Here is a 23,814-nt window from a genome sequence, read left to right on the forward strand (position 1 = left end):
ACAGTTGTGCCTAGCCCACGGTCTAGGAAACAGTTGGCTGTAGGCGTTCGCACCCCCTCCTCCTCCTCCTCCTCGTCCTCCTGCAGAAGCTACAGCTCTTCCACAGAACGCAGTCTGCCAACCACTCCATCGGCAGATGACACTGTTGCACACCAGTTGTCCCATTATGGGCCAGCTACTGCCAAGCGTCAGCAGGCTGTATTGGCTATGAAGTGCTTGGGCGACAACAGACACACCGCGGAAGTTCTGTCCGAGTTCTTGCAACAAGAAACGCAGTCGTGGCTGGGCACAGTAGATCTTGAGGCAGGCAAGGTAGTGAGTGATAACGGAAGGAATTTCATGGCTGCCATCTCCCTTTCCCAACTGAAACACATTCCTTGCCTGGCTCACACCTTAAACCTGGTGGTGCAGTGCTTATTGAAAACTTATCCTGGGTTCTCCGACCTGCTCCTCAAAGTGCGTGCACTTTGCTCACATATCCGACGTTCGCCTGTACACGCCAGCCGTATGCAGACCTATCAGCGGTCTTTGAACCTTCCCCAGCATCGCCTAATCATAGACGTTGCAACAAGGTGGAACTCAACACTGCACATGCTTCAGAGACTGTGCGAACAGAGGCGTGCTGTTATTTATTTGTGGGAGGATACACGGGCAGGCAGTAGGATGGCAGACATGGAGTTGTCAGGTGTGCAGTGGTCTAAGATACAAGACATGTGTCAAGTCCTTCAGTGTTTTGAGGAATGCACACGGCTGGTTAGTGCAGACAACGCCGTAATAAGCATGAGCATCCCCCTAATGCGTCTGCTGATGCAAAGTTTGACGCACATAAAGGAGCAGGCGTCTGCACCAGAGGAAGAGGAAAGCCTTGATGACAGTCAGCCATTGTCTGGTCAGGGCAGTGTACAGGACGAGGTAGCGGGCGAAGAGGAGGTGGAGGACGAGGAGGATGATGGGGATGAGTATATTTTTAATGCCGAACCTTTCCCGGGGGCACAGGAAATTGGTTGCGTGTCACGGCCGGGTTCTGGTTTTTTGAGGGACACAAGTGACGTAGATTTGCCTGCAACTGCCCCTCAACCAATCACAACCGGAGATTTGACAACTGGAACTTTGGCCCACATGGCGGATTATGCCTTACGTATCCTAAAAAGGGACACACGCATTACGAAAATGATGAACGATGACGATTACTGGTTGGCCTGCCTCCTTGATCCACGCTATAAAGGCAAATTGCAAAATATTATGCCACATGAGAATTTGGAACTAATATTAGCAACCAAACAATCAACTCTTGTTGACCGTTTGCTTCAGGCATTCCCAGCACACAGCGCACGTGATCGTTCTCACACGAGCTCCAGGGGGCAGCAGACTAGGAGTGTTAGGGGTGCACACATCAGAAGTGGCGTTGGACAGAGGGGTTTTCTGACCAGGTTGTGGAGTGATTTTGCTATGACCGCAGACAGGACAGGTACTGCTGCATCAATTGAAAGTGACAGGAGACAACATTTGTCCAGTATGGTTACTAACTATTTTTCATCCCTTATCGATGTTCTCCCTCAACCGTCATTCCCATTTGATTACTGGGCCTCCAAATTAGACACCTGGCCAGAATTGGCAGAATATGCATTGCAGGAGCTTGCTTGCCCGGCAGCAAGTGTCCTATCAGAAAGAGTATTCAGTGCTGCAGGTTCAATATTAACCGAAAAAAGGACTCGTCTGGCTACCCAAAATGTTGACGATCTAACATTCATTAAAATGAACCACAACTGGATTTCGAAATCTTTTGCCCCACCTTGCCCGGCCGACACCTAGCTTTCCTATGAAAGGCTCTTGCCTGTGAATTACTTTTCTAATGTCTAATTTGCTGCAGCTGATTGTACAGCATACGACATGTTTACACCTCCCTAAATGGCCAAACTCCCCACACGGGGCCGTGGTATCGCGACTTGGCGCAAGCACCCGTGAGACTGCTGTTTGTCTGAAGAGGTGGGTGTGCTCGCTTTTGGTTGACGGCATTGCTACTGGGTCCCTCATAGTACAATGTAGTGTCTCTGGCGGTGGTGGTGCGCACCCAACGTCAGACACACCGTTGTAACATGAGGGGCCCTGGGGCGGTCCCGCCGGCCTCTAGAGAGTTCCCCCCTACCCCAGCTCAAAATGTGCTCTACCACATGCAAAATTATGTCGCACAGCTCCACCAATCTTTAGTCTATTCGCTGACATCATTCAATGTCTGGCACTGACAATACAAATTTGTAGACATCTACGATGCAACTTAAAGTAGTCTGTGTCTGTGTCCTATATTGGCACCATTAAATAGTTACTGCCAAATTACTATGTCAGAAACTCAGCAGATGAGCCCACCCCTGTACCTAAGTATGCCACCTTTTTTTTTGTTTTGGTTGTTTTGCGAGACATTAACATCTATTTATATTTTGGGAGTACTGGGACAGACACTCCTTGCACTACTCCTCCACTCACCACCAAGCTGCCCGTGTATCCATGTAACCGCTGTAAAACTGCCATGAGCCTATTGTTTGTTATTTTAGGCCTTTGAAGCCTGTCTGCGGTCCCTCCTTCCACTAGTCCTCCACTGACCAGACCACTGCTGCCCGTGTACCCCTGGAACCAATTATAAAGTGCCTACAGCCAGCCCATTTTTTTATGTTAGGCCTTTGAAGCCTGTCTGCGGTCCCTCCTTCCACTAGTCCTCCACTGGCCAGACCACTGCTGCCCGTGTACCCCTGGAACCAATTATAAAGTGCCTACAGCCAGCCCATTTTTTTATGTTAGGCCTTTGAAGCCTGTCTGCGGTCCCTCCTTCCACTAGTCCTCCACTGACCAGACCACTGCTGCCCGTGTACCCCTGGAACCAATTATAAAGTGCCTACAGCCAGCCCATTTTCTTATGTTAGGCCTTTGAAGCCTGTCTGCGGTCCCTACTTTAAATACTCCTCCACTGACCACCAAGCTGCCTGCCCGTGTATCCATGTAACCGCTGTAAAACTGCCATGAGCCTATTGTTTGTTATTTTAGGCCTTTGAAGCCTGTCTGCGGTCCCTCCTTCCACTAGTCCTCCACTGACCAGACCACTGCTGCCCGTGTACCCCTGGAACCAATTATAAAGTGCCTACAGCCAGCCCATTTTTTTATGTTAGGCCTTTGAAGCCTGTCTGCGGTCCCTCCTTCCACTAGTCCTCCACTGACCAGACCACTGCTGCCCGTGTACCCCTGGAACCAATTATAAAGTGCCTACAGCCAGCCCATTTTCTTATGTTAGGCCTTTGAAGCCTGTCTGCGGTCCCTACTTTAAATACTCCTCCACTGACCACCAAGCTGCCTGCCCGTGTATCCATGTAACCGCTGTAAAACTGCCATGAGCCTATTGTTTGTTATTTTAGGCCTTTGAAGCCTGTCTGCGGTCCCTCCTTCCACTAGTCCTCCACTGACCAGACCACTGCTGCCCGTGTACCCCTGGAACCAATTATAAAGTGCCTACAGCCAGCCCATTTTTTTATGTTAGGCCTTTGAAGCCTGTCTGCGGTCCCTCCTTCCACTAGTCCTCCACTGACCAGACCACTGCTGCCCGTGTACCCCTGGAACCAATTATAAAGTGCCTACAGCCAGCCCATTTTCTTATGTTAGGCCTTTGAAGCCTGTCTGCGGTCCCTACTTTAAATACTCCTCCACTGACCACCAAGCTGCCTGCCCGTGTATCCATGTAACCGCTGTAAAACTGCCATGAGCCTATTGTTTGTTATTTTAGGCCTTTGAAGCCTGTCTGCGGTCCCTCCTTCCACTAGTCCTCCACTGACCAGACCACTGCTGCCCGTGTACCCCTGGAACCAATTATAAAGTGCCTACAGCCAGCCCATTTTTTTATGTTAGGCCTTTGAAGCCTGTCTGCGGTCCCTCCTTCCACTAGTCCTCCACTGACCAGACCACTGCTGCCCGTGTACCCCTGGAACCAATTATAAAGTGCCTACAGCCAGCCCATTTTCTTATGTTAGGCCTTTGAAGCCTGTCTGCGGTCCCTACTTTAAATACTCCTCCACTGACCACCAAGCTGCCTGCCCGTGTATCCATGTAACCGCTGTAAAACTGCCATGAGCCTATTGTTTGTTATTTTAGGCCTTTGAAGCCTGTCTGCGGTCCCTCCTTCCACTAGTCCTCCACTGACCAGACCACTGCTGCCCTTGTACCCCTGGAACCAATTATAAAGTGCCTACAGCCAGCCCATTTTTTTATGTTAGGCCTTTGAAGCCTGTCTGCGGTCCCTCCTTCCACTAGTCCTCCACTGACCAGACCACTGCTGCCCGTGTACCCCTGGAACCAATTATAAAGTGCCTACAGCCAGCCCATTTTCTTATGTTAGGCCTTTGAAGCCTGTCTGCGGTCCCTACTTTAAATACTCCTCCACTGACCACCAAGCTGCCTGCCCGTGTATCCATGTAACCGCTGTAAAACTGCCATGAGCCTATTGTTTGTTATTTTAGGCCTTTGAAGCCTGTCTGCGGTCCCTCCTTCCACTAGTCCTCCACTGGCCAGACCACTGCTGCCCGTGTACCCCTGGAACCAATTATAAAGTGCCTACAGCCAGCCCATTTTTTTATGTTAGGCCTTTGAAGCCTGTCTGCGGTCCCTCCTTCCACTAGTCCTCCACTGACCAGACCACTGCTGCCCGTGTACCCCTGGAACCAATTATAAAGTGCCTACAGCCAGCCCATTTTCTTATGTTAGGCCTTTGAAGCCTGTCTGCGGTCCCTCCTTCCACTAGTCCTCCACTGGCCAGACCACTGCTGCCCGTGTACCCCTGGAACCAATTATAAAGTGCCTACAGCCAGCCCATTTTCTTATGTTAGGCCTTTGAAGCCTGTCTGCGGTCCCTACTTTAAATACTCCTCCACTGACCACCAAGCTGCCTGCCCGTGTATCCATGTAACCGCTGTAAAACTGCCATGAGCCTATTGTTTGTTATGTTAGGCCTTTGATAGCCTGTCTGCGGTCCCTACTTTAAATACTCCTCCACTCACCACCAAGCTGCCTGCCCGTCTATCCATGTAACCGCTGTAAAACTGCAATGAGCCTATTGTTTGTTATTTTAGGCCTTTGATAGCCTGTCTGCGGCCCCTACTTGCAATACTCCTCCACTGACCACAATGCTGCCTGGAGTGCCTGCCTGTGTATCCATGTAACCGATGTAAAACTGCCATGACTGCCTACTGTTTGTTATTTTAGGCCTTTGATAGCCTGTCTGCAGCCCCTACTTGCAATACTCCTCCACTGACCACACCAATGCTGCCCGTGTACCCCTGGAACCTATTTAAAAGTTCATAGAGCCTAGTTATATATTTTATTTACTATTAATAAGGCCATGATGGACTACGCTGTACCACGCTACAAGCTAACCAGTCGACACTTCTTTTGCGAGAAAAGCCATCCCAACCCTCCACCAGCATGTAGAAGACCGCATTGTCCATGCACTCTGGCAATCTGTGAGTACAAAGGTGCACCTGACAACAGACGCATGGACCTGTAGGCATGGCCACGGAAGATTACGTGTCCATTACGGCGCAATGGGTTAATGTGGTGGATGCATGGTCCACAGGGGACAGCCTACTAAGTCTGTCTGCAGTCCCTAATTCAAATTGTCCTCCACTGTCTAAATCGGAGCTTCCACCTTCTGGCTTTCGGCCTATAGTATCAGAAATTAAACTGCATTTGGCCTTCAACTTTGGTTAGGGCCTACTAACGGCTTCTGCCCCTCCCTGGTGTTGCCCTCAACTAAATAAAGCTGAGCTTCAACCTTCCGGCTCTCATTAAGTGGTTTTAAAGAAAAAAAAATGGTGGTTAGGGCCTACTAACGGCTTCTGCCCCTCCCTGGTGTTGCCCTCAACTAAATAAAGCTGAGCTTCAACCTTCTGCTCCAAATTACCATTTTAAAAAATGCAATAGGCTTTTCCGGCCTACTAAAGGTGTCTGTCTGTGTGCCCCTGCCTGGTGTTGCCCTCAACTAAATAAAGCTGAGCTTCAACCTTCTGCTCCAAATTACCATTTTAAAAAATGCAATAGGCTTTTCCGGCCTACTAAAGGTGTCTGTCTGTGTGCCCCTGCCTGGTGTTGTCCTCAACTAAATAAAGCTGAGCTTCAACCTTCCGACTCTCATTAAGTGGTTTTAAAAAAAAAAAATGGTGGTTAGGGCCTACTAACGGCTTCTGCCCCTCCCTGGTGTTGCCCTCAACTAAATAAAGCTGAGCTTCAACCTTCTGCTCCAAATTACCATTTTAAAAAATGCAATAGGCTTTTCCGGCCTACTAAAGGTGTCTGTCTGTGTGCCCCTGCCTGGTGTTGTCCTCAACTAAATAAAGCTGAGCTTCAACCTTCCGGCTCTCATTAAGTGGTTTTAAAAAAAAAAAAGGGTGGTTAGGGCCTACTAACGGCTTCTGCCGCTCCCTGGTGTTGCCCTCAACTAAATAAAGCTGAGCTTCAACCTTCTGCTCCAAATTACCATTTTAAAAAATGCAATAGGCTTTTCCGGCCTACTAAAGGTGTCTGTCTGTGTGCCCCTGCCTGGTGTTGTCCTCAACTAAATAAAGCTGAGCTTCAACCTTCCGGCTCTCATTAAGTGGTTTTAAAAAAAAAAAAGGGTGGTTAGGGCCTACTAACGGCTTCTGCCCCTCCCTGGTGTTGCCCTCAACTAAATAAAGCTGAGCTTCAACCTTCTGCTCCAAATTACCATTTTAAAAAATGCAATAGGCTTTTCCGGCCTACTAAAGGTGTCTGTCTGTGTGCCCCTGCCTGGTGTTGTCCTCAACTAAATAAAGCTGAGCTTCAACCTTCCGGCTCTCATTAAGTGGTTTTAAAAAAAAAAAATGGTGGTTAGGGCCTACTAACGGCTTCTGCCCCTCCCTGGTGTTGCCCTCAACTAAATAAAGCTGAGCTTCAACCTTCTGCTCCAAATTACCATTTTAAAAAATGCAATAGGCTTTTCCGGCCTACTAAAGGTGTCTGTCTGTGTGCCCCTGCCTGGTGTTGTCCTCAACTAAATAAAGCTGAGCTTCAACCTTCTGCTCCAAATTACCATTTTAAAAAATGCAATAGGCTTTTCCGGCCTACTAAAGGTGTCTGTCTGTGTGCCCCTGCCTGGTGTTGTCCTCAACTAAATAAAGCTGAGCTTCAACCTTCCGGCTCTCATTAAGTGGTTTTAAAAAAAAAAAAGGGTGGTTAGGGCCTACTAACGGCTTCTGCCCCTCCCTGGTGTTGCCCTCAACTAAATAAAGCTGAGCTTCAACCTTCTGCTCCAAATTACCATTTTAAAAAATGCAATAGGCTTTTCCGGCCTACTAAAGGTGTCTGTCTGTGTGCCCCTGCCTGGTGTTGTCCTCAACTAAATAAAGCTGAGCTTCAACCTTCCGGCTCTCATTAAGTGGTTTAAAAAAAAAAAAATGGTGGTTAGGGCCTACTAACGGCTTCTGCCCCTCCCTGGTGTTGCCCTCAACTAAATAAAGCTGAGCTTCAACCTTCTGCTCCAAATTACCATTTTAAAAAATGCAATAGGCTTTTCCGGCCTACTAAAGGTGTCTGTCTGTGTGCCCCTGCCTGGTGTTGTCCTCAACTAAATAAAGCTGAGCTTCAACCTTCTGCTCCAAATTACCATTTTAAAAAATGCAATAGGCTTTTCCGGCCTACTAAAGGTGTCTGTCTGTGTGCCCCTGCCTGGTGTTGTCCTCAACTAAATAAAGCTGAGCTTCAACCTTCCGGCTCTCATTAAGTGGTTTTAAAAAAAAAAAATGGTGGTTAGGGCCTACTAACGGCTTCTGCCCCTCCCTGGTGTTGCCCTCAACTAAATAAAGCTGAGCTTCAACCTTCTGCTCCAAATTACCATTTTAAAAAATGCAATAGGCTTTTCCGGCCTACTAAAGGTGTCTGTCTGTGTGCCCCTGCCTGGTGTTGTCCTCAACTAAATAAAGCTGAGCTTCAACCTTCTGCTCCAAATTACCATTTTAAAAAATGCAATAGGCTTTTCCGGCCTACTAAAGGTGTCTGTCTGTGTGCCCCTGCCTGGTGTTGTCCTCAACTAAATAAAGCTGAGCTTCAACCTTCCGGCTCTCATTAAGTGGTTTAAAAAAAAAAAAATGGTGGTTAGGGCCTACTAACGGCTTCTGCCCCTCCCTGGTGTTGCCCTCAACTAAATAAAGCTGAGCTTCAACCTTCTGCTCCAAATTACCATTTTAAAAAATGCAATAGGCTTTTCCGGCCTACTAAAGGTGTCTGTCTGTGTGCCCCTGCCTGGTGTTGTCCTCAACTAAATAAAGCTGAGCTTCAACCTTCTGCTCCAAATTACCATTTTAAAAAATGCAATAGGCTTTTCCGGCCTACTAAAGGTGTCTGTCTGTGTGCCCCTGCCTGGTGTTGTCCTCAACTAAATAAAGCTGAGCTTCAACCTTCCGGCTCTCATTAAGTGGTTTTAAAAAAAAAAAATGGTGGTTAGGGCCTACTAACGGCTTCTGCCCCTCCCTGGTGTTGCCCTCAACTAAATAAAGCTGAGCTTCAACCTTCTGCTCCAAATTACCATTTTAAAAAATGCAATAGGCTTTTCCGGCCTACTAAAGGTGTCTGTCTGTGTGCCCCTGCCTGGTGTTGTCCTCAACTAAATAAAGCTGAGCTTCAACCTTCTGCTCCAAATTACCATTTTAAAAAATGCAATAGGCTTTTCCGGCCTACTAAAGGTGTCTGTCTGTGTGCCCCTGCCTGGTGTTGTCCTCAACTAAATAAAGCTGAGCTTCAACCTTCCGGCTCTCATTAAGTGGTTTTAAAAAAAAAAAATGGTGGTTAGGGCCTACTAACGGCTTCTGCCCCTCCCTGGTGTTGCCCTCAACTAAATAAAGCTGAGCTTCAACCTTTTGCTTCAAATTACCATTTTAAAAAATGCAATAGGCTTTTCCGGCCTACTAAAGGTGTCTGCCCCTCCCTGGTGTTGTCCTCAACTGAACAAAGCTGAGCTTCCACATTCTGGCTTTCGCCCTATACTATCAGATATTAAACTGCATTTGGCCTACTAGTGTGGTTAGGCCCTTGAAACAGTGTCTGCTGCTCTTGGGTTTGCTACTCCACTGAACAAAGCAATGCCGCCTGTTTAGTCCTGTTACCAATTTTGAACTGCATGTAGCCTACTTTATTCTTTGGCCCTATATCTGTTTCCTCCTCATCCTGCCCATTGCCCAGCCACTGCTAAATGAGTCTGCTGGTACATTGACCTAGACCACTACATTCCCCTTGTACTCTACACAGCCAGAATCTGACCCTGCTGAAAGTAAGGTTCCCCTTCCCGCATGTTATACCACCTTACACAGGGACAAAGAGGAAGGTGCAGATGAAAGTGCAGGTTCCTTCATCAGGTGGGGGGGCATACTCGTTGGCGACGTCACTGGCACAGGGCCCCTCAGAGTACGCAAAAGTGTCGCTGCTGGTGGGAGGCGCCCCCGCCATGCAAACACACCGCCGTACTTTGAGGGGCCCTGTGCCAGTGGCAATGCGAACGAGTGGGCCCCCCCCTGCTTGCTCAGGATCACAGCACTTGCAACTTTTAAATACTTACCTTTCCCTGCAACACCGCCGTGACGTAGTCCGCATTTCCTGGGCCCACGAAAAACTTGAGCCAGCCCTACTCCCCCCACAACTTTCCCCCAATTCCCTATGCCCAACTATTATTATACAGTTAATTAAGATTGGCAAGCTTCAGAAACAAGAATGGATGTTTTTGGCATTAAAATGGGCACTGTAGGTGTTTTCCTGGCCTCCACTCACTGCCGACTATGCTTCCCCATTGACTTGCATTGGGTTTCGTGTTTCGGTCGATCCCCGACTTTTAGCGATAATCGGCCGACTGCACTCGACTCGACTCTGGACAAAATCGGGTTTCCCAAAACCCTACTCGATCTTAAAAAAATGAAAGTCGCTCAACCCTAGTCCAGAGTCTTTGTCTCAGTGCAGTGAACTTGTAGGTAGCTACGTTGACTGAGAATGTCCCTGAAAAGTTACCTCTGTTAGTTCTCACAATATGTCCGACACATTTTGCTCCGCAGGGTAGGTTGCTGCAAACTCAGTACTTACCACGACCACATTATGCCTAGAGGAGGATAGTATACTACCCAATTATATGTAGGAAGTAATCATCATTCATTTCTGTTCCATCTAGTTGTAGAGCCTTTCTATGTCATTTACATTTTCAGTCCACCATGAAAGTATTGGGCTGGACATCCTATGACCTTATAGAGGCTCTACGGGCTGTGCATAAAGTTATGGACTATTCTTTTGAGTCCAAAAGTTTACTGTGGACTGTCAAGTTAATTGTGCCCTCACATCCCTTTATGCCTTGAAAATATGATTCATGAAACCGCCATATTTTCCTGAAATCATCTTGATTTTTACAGTTTTTCAGTCCATGTTTTCCATTATGGCTACAATATTTCCATCTCCGGTGTGTGCATCTGAGAGGTGATCTAGGGCAAAAAAACTTGTGCACCTCAGTTTTGCACTTGTTCTATTGTTTCATTTTAAGTAGTTGTAGTTTCCCTGAAAATAAGTTTTTGAATCGCAAGTTTGACATCTTTATTTCGAAGACTGTACAAAATTGGATTAAAAATTGGAACCAGCACTGTGTTTACAAGAGCAACGGACTTTTTACTATGAGCGTTATCGTCTGGGGAAGGTATGATATAGACACAGATCAGACTGAGATACAACATCAGGATGACTGTAAGATGGGCCGAGCAGGTGGAGAAGGCTTTGCGCCTTGCCAGTGCCGTCTTCATGCTTGTTATGGCGGTTATGATGTAACTATAGGAAGATAATATTGATACAAAAGATGTTATGCCAATAAGAGCGGCTTCAATGCAAATAATGGTCATGACTTTAGAGACATCACCGCAGGAGACTTTTAACAAAGGCATCATGTCACAGAAGAAGTGGTCGATCTCCCTCGATGAGCAGAACGGGAAACGAGAGAGCACAACAATAAATGGAAGAGGGTCTATAATGCCGAGAAGCCAACTAAACCCTGCTAAGAGGACACAGACCTTCTTATTCAAGACAAGACTGTAACGAAGAGGATTGCAGATGGCCACGTAGCGGTCATAACTCATTGCCGTCAACAAGATGCAATCTACGGTCTGGAGTCCAGAGTAAAGATGCATTTGTACGAAACACTGCAAGAAAGAGATTGATCTCCAGCCCAAAAATGTCAAGAGAAATTTAGGGAAAATTACAGTGGTAAAGCAAATATCCAGAAAGGACAAGTTACACAGGAAGAAATACATGGGGGTATGAAGATTTGTGTCCAAGTAAATGATGACTATAAGCAATGTGTTCTCCAAAAGGCAGAGGAAATATATAAATAGGAAAAGCAGAAATAATAAAACTTGTAGATCTGGATATTCATAAAAACCCAACAAGAGAAACTCGTCTTCTGTTTTATTCTCCAAAATCATCCTGAATGGTCATAGAACAATGAATATATTACTGATGATTACAACCTTAAGAATTAGAAAAAGTTTCGAGTTCACATTATACACATACATGGATAAGTCCATGGGCCCATTTTTTTAGAGTCATTTTTCTTTTTAGTCTTGTGGCATTAGTTACCATTTTTGAGCCAAACTCATCAAAGTGGCATACATTATTCATGCATTTGGTATGAAGTCAAAAATGGATTTTTCTTCTGTCTTGCATGTTTTTATAACCTTTTAGAGCAAACATTCAAATGTTTCGCAAAATGATGCTAAAATTGTGCAAAAATACTGTTGTACTTACAAATACACTAGAGTAAGGGGGTGCTGGAGTGAAGTTACGCTAAATTTTGTGATTTTTTTTTTAAAAGTTGCAATTGATGAATCAGACGAAAACATCTGGAATTGCTGAACTCTGCGTACAAAGCAGAAAAAATCAAAATATATAAAATAGAGTTAAAATGGCACAAATAAAGCAATGAAGTGCGTGCAAACAAAAAAATAAAGGTAATGTTCAAGGAAAAAAAAAGACACCTGGACCCATTGAAGCGTTGTTGTACGAAACTGCCGTCGTCCACTCTGCCTCTCCCTCCATGCCTCTGTAACCTGCACATCATGCTTTAGTCCTAATCCCAAGGAATGGAATAAAAGACTTTATCACATTAATTCGAACTGGTGAGTGCCACATCTTTTTTCTTCAATATTGTATAAAAAAATAAAGGTGCAAATGCATAAAACTAGATAAAAATAGGCACAAACGTAAGGCTGTATCGGGGCTCAAGTTTAGAGAATCTAGATAATCAAATTTGGGGCTCTCAAATTGATTCCAGAAAAGAGATTTGATTACGTTACCCTTCTTCATTTTAATTTTTTTTATTTGTGTAGAATAAAAAATTGGCTTGGGACCTGGACTATAAAGTTTCACAATTTGTGCTTATGTAACATAACTGAAGAAGGAACTACTGTAGCTGGGTTCTGAGAAGTGATGAGCGAATGTGCTCGTTCCGAGCATGCTCGGGTGGTGTCCGAGTATTTATGGCGTGCTCGGAGATTATGTTGCATTCCCCCTGCATGATTTGCGACTCTTAGACAACCTGAACACATGCAGGGATTGCCTGTTTGTTAGGGAATCCCCACATGTATTCAGGCTGAAACATAATCTCTGCGCACACCCAAAATACTCGGAGACCACCCGAGCATGATCGGAAAATCCAGGTAACGAGCAAACTCACTCATCACTAGTTCTGAGTGGTCCAGGTTTCTCCTCTAACTCGTCTGAAAGGTACAGCTTAAGGAAATCACCAACCGCTAGACCTTCTGCAGCAGAAACGAAGCGTGGGAAGAGTTATTATCTAGCACAACCAAAGAAGGGAAATGCAATATGTGTAGCATAGACAGGTCCTGTTTCTTCCGCTTGCATATTCCTTCACTTCTTTTTGATTTTGGAATGCCTGACTATGCTTGACCTTAATTTCCCTAATTGAAAACCCAGTTTACCCAAATTAACGAGCAAAACAGTGTGACTTGGACGTACGGCCACAGTATTTTTTTTAAAATTTACATTGCAACAAAATCAATAAACAAAAACAACTAGTTGTAAACTCATATCACCAAATTTACTTTGGGGAGATGAATGGCCCCCTCGTTCAGGGTGTAGAAGGTATGTTCAAAGACCCCATTGCTGCCGTTTTTTGTGAAAATTCCGCTGATCAGGATGAATAATCAGCCACATCCATGTGGATTTACAACTGATATAAAAAGAAATTGTATGGGACACTCACTAGTCCACCAATGACCGGTCCCCAAAGTTCTCCTTGGTCACCAATATTTAATCCCGGCTGCACTTTTCCTCCCCTGGCTCTTCTACAATATCTACACTTTTTATAGGTCTACATCTTCCCCCAAAACACCAACTTTTCTTAGCATTATGCCAAGGTCATGGAGCTCTCCCTTTAGCCAATGGCACCGAGTCCAAGCAGACTTAGGAGAAAATGTGGAGGCAGCTAAACTAAAGAGAAGAAGAAGGAGGCAAAGTAAAAACCTTGGCAAAGTGTGAGAAGTTTTCTCTTTAAAGTACAAAATGATTTGGGACATTTTTGGAATAAAAACATTTTTCAAGTCAAAACAGATATTTCCAGTCTTTGTAAAGAACTCAAGGACACAATTTAACAAGTGGATTTATGACCAATTACATAGACACTTCACATCCCAATCAGAGAGACTCCAGATTCCTAAATTCCTAAGTTATCATCTCTATCGTCCTCACATCTGTAACAAAACCTAAGCTTTATTACTTGGGATTACAGAAACTTAAAAAGATTGTCCCAACTTCGAAAGCAGAGCGTCGTAGCCAGACACTTACCCAACTAGGACAGTGTGCAAGTGGACGGTGTACGATGCCAACATTGAAGAGGCTGCAGCGCTCATGTGAGGGACCCCGTCCTTTCCAACAGTTAATTGGAAAAGGAACTGAGGGCCGGCCCCCAAGCAACCTAACATTGACGGCCTATCTAACTGGAAGATGTCAATATTCTACACCAAGGACACCCCCTATACAGAGAACTGGAAAATCGCAGCTTCTGCAACTGTTCTTCTCATCTCCCACTGCCCTTATTAAATCCTGTTCTGGTAACCCTAAGATATTCTGCAAGAACAATAACACTGAGAATACCTCTGTATAAAAGTAGACCAATGGAGCATGCTACAATTATTTTTCTGATGGATTTGTACAGAATCTGACAAGATAAACCTCTATGGCATCTCGATGGTGGCAGCCATGACCCTTCTTGAATTCCTTTACCATGTGCCTTCAGACTTTTTCTGCAGCATTTAAAGGATTGTCCTGTGAAAACAAGTGATCAACTGTCCACAGGATCGGTGACGGTCCAACCGCTGGGTCTTGCACCGACTGACTGAACGGGTAATTTTTATTCACAACAGGCAACTTTATCCCTATGAGAAAAATGAAGCATCAAGTCAGACACCCGACCACTGCTCCATTCATTCTATATTCGGTTACAGCGGTTGAATGGAGAGTTGGTAGAAAACACACACCAGCACTACCAAAATAATGAGGTCAGAAGCTCCCTGTCCTGATGATTGGGGCAGTTCCCAGCGAGCGGTCCGCCACCGATTAGTAAATTTTCCTCTATCCTATGGAGAGGTGATCACTTGTTTCTCTGGACAACATATTTAATGTATCACTTCAATAGATGTTATTGTCATGTAAACAGCAGTCACACTGACATTCAGGTGCCGTAATTATTGAATACCTTGACAAATCTTCCTTTAATATAAAAGTAGTTAGTAAAATGTCCAATGTCTGAAGCTAAAATAAATACTATGTAATAGTTTTCTAAATGTCATTGAGCCCAAATCCAATGTTGAGACATGGCCTCTGGCACAAACTGGAAGGAAAACATTCAGAATCACAGCAATTTACTTATTCTATATAGATTTCCACATAGACCTCCGAGAATTACCTCTGAGGATTTCACCGTCTACTTCTTTCTCTTCTGACTCTAGAGTCTTGTTGAAGACAAAATTCCCTTTAGGATAATTTTGAAGTTGTTGCTTTTATATTTGCAAATGTAAAGAAATATTTCTTAATACAAGACAATAAATGTAAACTGGCAGCAGGCGTTTTCTATATAATCTGAGACCATCATGATGTAGGAGCAGAAACCCTGATTCCAGTGATTTGTCAGTTACTAGACAATGTTTTGTTGTTTCAATACAATCAGTGTTTTATCAGCAGGATATTATCACTACAAGACTAGGTGTCTCGTGCCTCCTAGTCCAACCACGCCCCCAACACTGATTGGCAGCTTTCTGTCTAAACACAGTGTACACAGAAAGCAGCCAATCAGTGATGTGGGCGGGGTTATATACAGCTCAGCATTCTGAGCTCTGCTAGATCTATAACAAAGAGAATTGGGATTCTATCACAATGGATGTACTCAATCAATTAACCCCTTTAAGACGAAGCCTATTTTCTCCTTAATGACCTGGCCAATTTTTACAATTCTGACCACTGTCACTTTATGAGGTTATACCTCTGGAACGCTTCAACGGATCCTGGTGATTCTGAGAATGTTTTCTCATGACATATTGCACTTTTTGATAGCAGTAAAATTTCCTCTACAGTATATAACTTGCGATTATTTGGATTAGGACAGGTTCCTCTCCCCTCTGTACCAGTCTGTCACTGTAAATTTGTTTACTGTTAACGATATCTATAACTCTGTATGTAGCCCCTTTTCACATGTACAGTACCATGGAATTAATGGTGCTATATAAATAAATAATAATATTAATAATAATTTGTGAACAAAATGGAAATTTGGCGAAAATTGTGAAATTCAAGCTTTTAATTTTTATGCCCTTAAATCAGGGAGTCATATCACACAATTTAGTTAATAAATAAAATTTCCCACATGTCTACTTTACATCAGCACAATTTTGGAAACAAATTTTTTTTTTTTCTAGGAAGTTATAAGGGTTAAAAGTTGACCAGCGATTTTTCATTTTTTCAACAAATTTTACAAAACCATTTTTTTAGGGACCACATCACATTTGAAGTCACTTTGAGGGGCCTATATGGCAGAAAATACCCAAAAGTGACACCATTCTAAAAGCTGCACCCCTCAAGATACTAAAAACCACATTGAATAAGTTTATTAACCCCTTTACCCCCAAGGGTGGTTTCCACGTTAATGACCGGGCCAATTTTTACAATTCTGACCACTGTCCCTTTATGAGGTTATAACTCTGGAACGCTTCAACGGATCTTGGAGATTCTTACACTGTTTTCTCGTGACATATTGTACTTCATGATAGTGGTAAAATTTCTTCGATATAACATGCATTTATTTGTGAAAAAAACAGAAATTTGGCGAAAATTTTGAAAATTTTGCAATTTTCCAACTTTGAATTTTTATGCCCTTAAATCACAGAGATATGTCACACAAAATACTTAATAGGTAACATTTCCCACATGTCTACTTTACATTAGCACAATTTAGGAACCACAATTTTTTTTGTTAGGGAGTTATAAGGGTTAAAATTTGACCAGCAATTTCTCATTTTTACAACACCATTTTTTTATAGGGACCACATCTCATTTGAAGTCATTTTGAGGGGTCTATATGATAGAAAATACCCAAGTGTGACACCATTCTAAAAACTGCACCCCTCAAGGTGCTCAAAACCACATTCAAGAAATGTATTAACCCTTCAGGTGTTTCACATGAATTTTTGGAATGTTTAAATAAAAATTAACATTTAAAATTTTTTTACACAAAATTTATTTCAGCTCCAATTTGTTTTATTTTACCAAGGTTAGCAGGAGAAAATGGACCCCAAAAGTTGTTGTAAAATTTGTCCTGAGTACGCCGATACCCCATATGTGGGGGTAAACCACTGTTTGGGCGCACCGCAGAGCTCGGAAGGGAAGGAGCGCCATTTGACTTTTCAATGCAAAATTGACTGGAATTGAGATGGAACACCATGTTGCGTTTGGAGAGCCCCTGATGTGCCTAAACATTGAAACCCCCACAAGTGACACCATTTTGGAAAGTAGACCCCTTAAGGAACTTATCTAGATGTGTGGTGAGCACTTTGACCCAACAAGTGCTTCACAGAAGTTTATAATGCAGAGCCGAAAAATAAAAAATCATATTTTTTCACAAAAATTATCTTTTCGCCCCCAATTTTTTATTTTTCCAAGGGTAAGAGAAGAAATTAGACCACAAAAGTTGTTGTGCAATTTGTCCTGAGTACGCCGATACCCCATATGTGGGGGTAAACGACTGTTTTGGTGCATGGCAGAGCTCGGAAGGGAAGGAGCGCCATTTGACTTTTCAATGCAAAATTTACTGGAATTAAGATGGGATGCCATGTCGCGTTTGGAGAGCCCCTGATGTGCCTAAACATTAAACCCCCCATAAGTGACACCATTTTGGAAAGTAGACCCCTTAAGGAACTTATCTAGATGTGTTTTGAGAGCTTTGATCCCTCAAGTGTTTCACTACAGGTTATAACGCAGAGCCGTGAAAATAAAAATTCCTTTTTTTTTCACAAAAATGATTTTTTAGCCCCCAGTTTTGTATTTTCACAAGGGTAACAGGATAAATTGGTCCCCAAAAGTTGTTGTCCAATTTGTCCTGAGTACGCTGATACCCCATATGTGGGGGGGAACCACTGTTTGGGCGCATGGCAGAGCTCGGGAGAGAAGGAGTGTCATTTGGAATGCAGACTTAGATGGATTGGTTTGCAGGCGTCACTTTGCTTTTGTAGAGCCCCTGATGTACCCAAACAGTAGAAACCCCCACAAGTGACCCCATATTGGAAACTAGACCTCCCAAGGAACTTATCTAGATGTGTTGTGAGAACTTTGAACCCCCAGGTGTTTCACTACAGTTTACAACGCAGAGCCGTGAAAATAAACAATCTATTTTTTTCCCACAAAAATGATTTTTAGGCCCCCAAATTTATATTTTCCCAAGGGTAAAAAGAGAACTTGGAACCCAAAAGTTGTTGTCCAATTTGTCCCGAATACGCTGATGCCCCATATGTTGGGGTAAACCCAGGTTTGGGCGCACGGTAAAGCTCGGAAGGGAAGGAGCACTGTTTTACTTTTTCAATGCAGAATTGGCTGGAATTGAAATCGGACGCCATGTCGCGTTTGGAGAGCCCCTGATGTGCCTGAACAGTGGAAACTCCCCAATTCTAACTGAAACCCTAATCCAAACACACCCCTAACCCTAATCCCAATGGTAACCCTAACCACACCCCTAACCCTGACACACCCCTAACTCTAATCTCAACCCTAATCCCAACCGTAAATGTAATCCAAACCCTAACCCTAACTTTAGCCCCAACCCTAACTTTAGCCCCAACCCTAACCCTAACTTTAGCTCCAACCCTAGCCCCAACCCTAACCCCAGCCCTAACCCTAACCCTAGCCCTAACCCTAACTGTAACCCTAGCCCTAACCCTAGCCCTAACCCTAGCCCTAACCCTAGCCCTAACCCCAGCCCTAACCCCAACCCTAACCCTAACCCTAGCCCTCACCCTAATGGGAAAATGGAAATAAATACATTTTTTTAATTTTATTATTTTTCCCCAACTAAGGGGGTGATGAAGGGGGGTTTGAAATTCTTTTATAGCATTTTTTATAGCGGATTTTTATGATTGGCAGCCGTCACACACTAGAAGACGCTTTTTATAGCAAAAAAGTTTTTGCATCTCCACATTTTGAGACCTATAATTTTTCCATATTTTGGTCCACAGAGTCATGTGAGGTCTTGTTTTTTGCGGGACAAGTTGATGTTTTTATTGGTAACATTTTGGGACGCGAAACAGTTTTTGATCGCTTTTTATTCCGATTTTTCTGAGGCAGAATGACCAAAAACCAGCTATTCATGAATTTCTTTTGGGGGAGGCGTTTATACCATTCCACGTTTGGTAAAATTGATAAAGCAGTTTTATTCTTCGGGTCAGTACGATTACAATGATACCTCATTTATATTTTTTTTATGTTTTGGCGCTTTTATACGATAAAAATCATTTTATAGAAAAAATAATTATTTTGGCATCGCTTTATTCTGAGGACTATAACTTTTTTATTTTTCTTTGATGACGCTGTATGGCGGCTCGTTTTTTGTGGGACAAGATGACGTTTTCAGCGATATCATGGTTATTTATATCCGTCTTTTTGATCGCGTGTTATTCCACTTTTTGTTTTTTCTATTTAGATAAAGAAATGTATTTATGGGAATATTTTTTTTTTTTTCTTTAATTAGGAATTTTTTTATTTTTTTTTTTACTTATGTGGAAATTTTTTTTTTTCTTTGTCCCAGGGGGGGACATCACAGATCGGTGATTTGACAGTGTGCACAGCAATCTGTCAGATCACCGATCTCACTTAGAGTGCAGCAGGCTTACCAGCGCCTGCTCTGAGCAGGCACTTGGTAAGCGACCTCCCTCCCTGCAGGACCCTGATGCCGCGGCCATCTTGGATCCGGGCACCTGCAGCGAGGAGGAGGTAAGAGACCCTCGCAGCAACGCGATCACATAGCGTTGCTCCGGGGGTCTCAGGGAAGCACGCAGGGAGCCCCCTCCCTGCGGGATGATTCCCTGTACCGCCGGCACACCGCGATCATGTTTGATCGCGGTGTGCCGGGGGTTAATGTGCCGGGGGCGGTCCGTGACCACTCCTGGCACATAGTGCCATATGTCAGCTGTGATAATCAGCTGACACCCAGCCGCGATCGGCCGCACTCCCCCCGTGAGCGCCGCCGATCGCGCTGGACGTACTATCCCGTCGGTGGTCATACGGGCCCACCCCACCTCGACAGGATAGTACGTCCAATGTCAGAAAGGGGTTAAACCTTCAGGTGCGTCACATGAATTTTTGGAATGTGGAAGAAAAAAATAAACATTTACTTTTCTTTCACAAAAATTTTCCTTTAGGCCTGATTTTTTTTACTTTCTCAAGGGTAACAGGAGAAAATGGACCATACATTATGCCGACTCCATATGTGGGGGAAAGCTACTTTTTGGGCACATGGCAGGGCTCAGAAGGGAAGGAGCGCCATTTCCCTTTTCAATGTACAATATCCTGGAATAATTTGCGGACGCCATGTCGCGTTTGGAGAGCCCCTGATGTGCCTAAACAGTGGAAACCCCTGACACGTGACACCATTTTTCAAACTAGACCTCTTAGAGAACTTATCTAGATGTGTATAGAGCACCTTGAACCCACAGGTCCTTCACAGGAGTTTATAACGTTGAGCTGTGGAAATAAAAAAAAAATCACACTTTTCCTTGGCTTGGCTTGGAAGGGAAGGAGCGTCATTTCATTTTTGAATGCAACATTTGATGGAATAATTAGCAGATGCCATGTCACATTTGGAACAGTGGAAATTATTATTAATAATAATAATAATAATCTTTATTTTTATATAGTACTAACATATAAGGACATCCCGATTGCTTTGCGATATGCTGATGGTAGCGCGCAGCCCCCGGAGGAATCCCACGCGAAATGCGCGTTGGGGCAGCGCAATCTGGGTTCCAGAGTGGAGACAATGGGTAAGGGCAGCTTGTAGCATATGTCAGGTTTCTTTTTTATTCTCTTAAAGCGGTATATACCTCTTGTTTCTGGGTACTGATTACACTGTGTTCCAAATTATTATGCAAATTGGATTTAAGTGTCATAAAGATTTAATTGTTTTATTTTTCAAATAAACTCGTGGATGGTATTGTGTCTCAGGGTTCACTGGATCACTGAAATCAATCTTAAACACATGTGATAATTAGTTTTACAGGTGATTCTATTTAAAGGAAAACTACTTAAAAATTATGTTCCACATTATTAAGCAGGCCACAGGTTTCAAGCAATATGGGAAATAAAAAGGATCTCTCTGCTGCTGAAAAGCATGAAATAGTGCAATGACTTGGACAAGGTATGAAAACATTAGATATTTCACGAAAACATAAGAGTGATCATCATACTGTGAAGGGATTTGTGACAGAAACAGATCACAGACAGAGTTCATGCAGATAAAGGCATAATGAGGAAGGTTTCTGCCAAATTCATTGGATTAAATGAGCAACTGCCAAAATACCATTACAAAGCAGCAAATAGTTATTTGAAGCTGCTGGTGCCTCTGAAGTCCCTCAAACCTCAAGGTGTAGGATCCTGCAAAGGCTTGCTGTGGTGCATAAACCTACTATTCGGACACCTCTAAACAGTGTTCACGAGCAGAAACGGTTGCAGTGGGCCCAGGCATACATGAAAACTAATTTTCAAACAGTCTTGTTTACTGATGAGTGTCGAGCAACCCTGGATGGTCCAGATGGATGTAGTAGTGGATGGTTGGTGGATGGCCACCATGTCCCAACAAGGCTGCGATGTCAGCAAGGAGGTGGAGGAGTCATATTTGGGGCCGGAATCATGGAGAAACAGCTGGTAGGGCCCTTTAAGGTTCCTGAAGGTGTGAAATAACCTCTGCAAAGTATATAGAGTTTCTGACTGACAACTTTCTTCCATGGTATAAAAAGCAGGAACGTGCCTTCAGGAGCAAACTCATCTTCATGCTGACAATGCACCATCTCATGCTGCAAAGAATCCCTCTGAGTCATTGGATGCTATGGGCATAAAAGGAGATAAACTCATGGTGTGGCCACCATCTTCCCCAACCTCAACCCTATAGAGAACCTTTGGAGTATCATCAAGCAAAAGATCTATGAGGGTGGGAGGCCGTTCACATCAAAACAGCAGCTCTGGGAGGCTATTCTGACTTCATGCATAGAAATACAAGCAGTAACTCTCCAAAAACTCACAAGTTCAATGGATGCAAGAATTGTGAAGGTGATAACAAAGAAGGGTCCTATGTTAACATGTAACTTGGCCTGTTAGGAGGTTTTGGAGTTAAATAGCTTTTTAGTTAAGTGAATGTGACCTCCTAATGCTGCAAATTCCACAAATGAGCATTTTCAGTTCTTTAAAACAGATCAAATGTTTAGAAATTCTACTGTGCCTAATAATTTGGAACAGTGCATTCTGAGTTTTTATTCATTTTGGAGATTATACTGTTATCATCGGGAGGTTTCTTCAAAAATTTGATGTATAATCTAACGGGTGATGATGACTTTTATTAGACTGACTGTCATTTGCACCGACCATTTAGGGAAATCCAAAAAAAATGTAATTTGCATAATAATTTGGAACATGGTGTAAGTATGATTTTCTAGAGTCTATTATACCACTCGCTGTCTCAATGTTGTACATTTAACAAAATGTTTGGGTATTTTTCGACTAGTCACAAAGTATAAGACAGTAATTGGTTTATCCCTTTGTGAAACAGTGCAGAGTGGGGAACTCTGTTTTTTTTTGCAGTTGCATTTTACATTACGTTCTGCTATATTTCGCTCATTCCCTCATTTTCTGAATAAACTAAAATATATTTTTATTTGGGACTTTCTGTGCTCTTCTTTTTCTCATGTGTACAGTCTCGGCTTCTGCAGAACCGCTTGCACAGATAGACTACCATCTCTATGACTTCTTGAAGGGTCTGCAGAATCACCCCTACCTTGAAAGGAATGGACAAATTTAGGGCCATCGCGAATCCTATCCTCATTTTCTTTCTCCATATGTACCAATACTGACACCGGTGCCCTAGCCTGTGACACCCTCGCTAGACTACTTGGCCCCTCACTCTGCATACCCATGCCAGAAGGGACTCATGCAGCCAAGTGCCCAATATTAAACATTAAGTGTCCAAAATCAGACGGGCCAAAAAATCTTTGACACTCACCAACAATCTTTAATCTCATCGTCTCGTCGTCTCCCCAACAATCTTAAATAACACACCTGATAACCTTGCTACCTGGCTGCCCTCTAAACTTTTTTACATTAAAATTGGAGGAAATGGACAAGACATGGAGTAATACTCACCAGGCTGCGTGGGAGCTGTCATCCCACCAGCTGGATATCCAGAATCCAGATGACGAACCTCGAATTTGGTGCTGTTAGTTTTTCTAGCTGAACCTTCAGTGGATAGGGAACCTGCCAGTGATGGGAGGATTGTCTTCCTGTCCATGGGACCCATAAGGCCGCAGTGTGCCTGTGGAGGATGGAGCCGTAGAAGAGAGTGGACCAATAAGCTGCCCAGGTGGAGGAGACTCTGCCGGTCATAACCCGCTGTCCGATCCTCACCTGTCCTGCATCAGGGGGAGGTCATCAGAGGGTGCAGGAGTGGGCTCAGCATTAGGGCCAGCTGTCAGTCAGTGCTGGGGTGCAGTTCTACCAACAATCTCCATACACAGAGTGGTGACTGAACCCACCAGTGTTGCCCTAATGACTGGATCCTGAATGCTGCCGGAGGGACTGAAGTTAATTTTCTCCCGGCAGCATGGGTCTAAATGCAGGTGCTGGGCAGGTTCAGAATGCTATTAACCTGCAGATTATCCTCATATCTGCAGGGTAATAGCATTTTTTTTAGATGACAGGTTCCCTTTAAAGCTTTTAGCACTGTGCACCAATGGAACACTAAAAGTGTAAAATCAGATGCCGATTGACGCCAAAGATTGTATTTTTAATTGTATCCATTTTACATATATGCACTTATTTATTTAACTTGTTTAAATAGCAACATTACATTTCCTTTGCAGACATAATCAATTAAAAGGGTAAACTCTGAGTTCAGTTTGGAATGTGTTTGTATCCATTTTTCTACACATTTGTTTTTTCTCTACTGGAGTCATTATACATGAACGCCAAACAGACGTGAACAATGAC

The 23,814-nt window shown here is 43.8% G+C and overlaps 1 protein-coding gene across 1 annotated transcript; it reads right to left on the bottom strand.

Annotated features, from left to right (window-relative positions):
* Window positions 1–10,556: 10,556 nt before the first annotated feature.
* Window positions 10,557–11,195, bottom strand: LOC143767557 (olfactory receptor 1M1-like). The gene has a single exon (XM_077255965.1). It carries the CDS (start codon window positions 11,193–11,195, stop codon window positions 10,557–10,559), a length of 639 nt encoding a protein of 212 aa, XP_077112080.1.
* Window positions 11,196–23,814: the final 12,619 nt, after the last annotated feature.

This window comes from Ranitomeya variabilis, chromosome 4 (assembly GCF_051348905.1).
Source record: "Ranitomeya variabilis isolate aRanVar5 chromosome 4, aRanVar5.hap1, whole genome shotgun sequence".
NCBI lineage: Eukaryota > Metazoa > Chordata > Amphibia > Anura > Dendrobatidae > Ranitomeya > Ranitomeya variabilis.

Excerpts from the sequence above, each read along its gene's own strand:
- LOC143767557 (XM_077255965.1), bottom strand. The coding sequence starts at position 11,195 with ATGCATCTTTACTCTGGACTCCAGACCGTAGATTGCATCTTGTTGACG.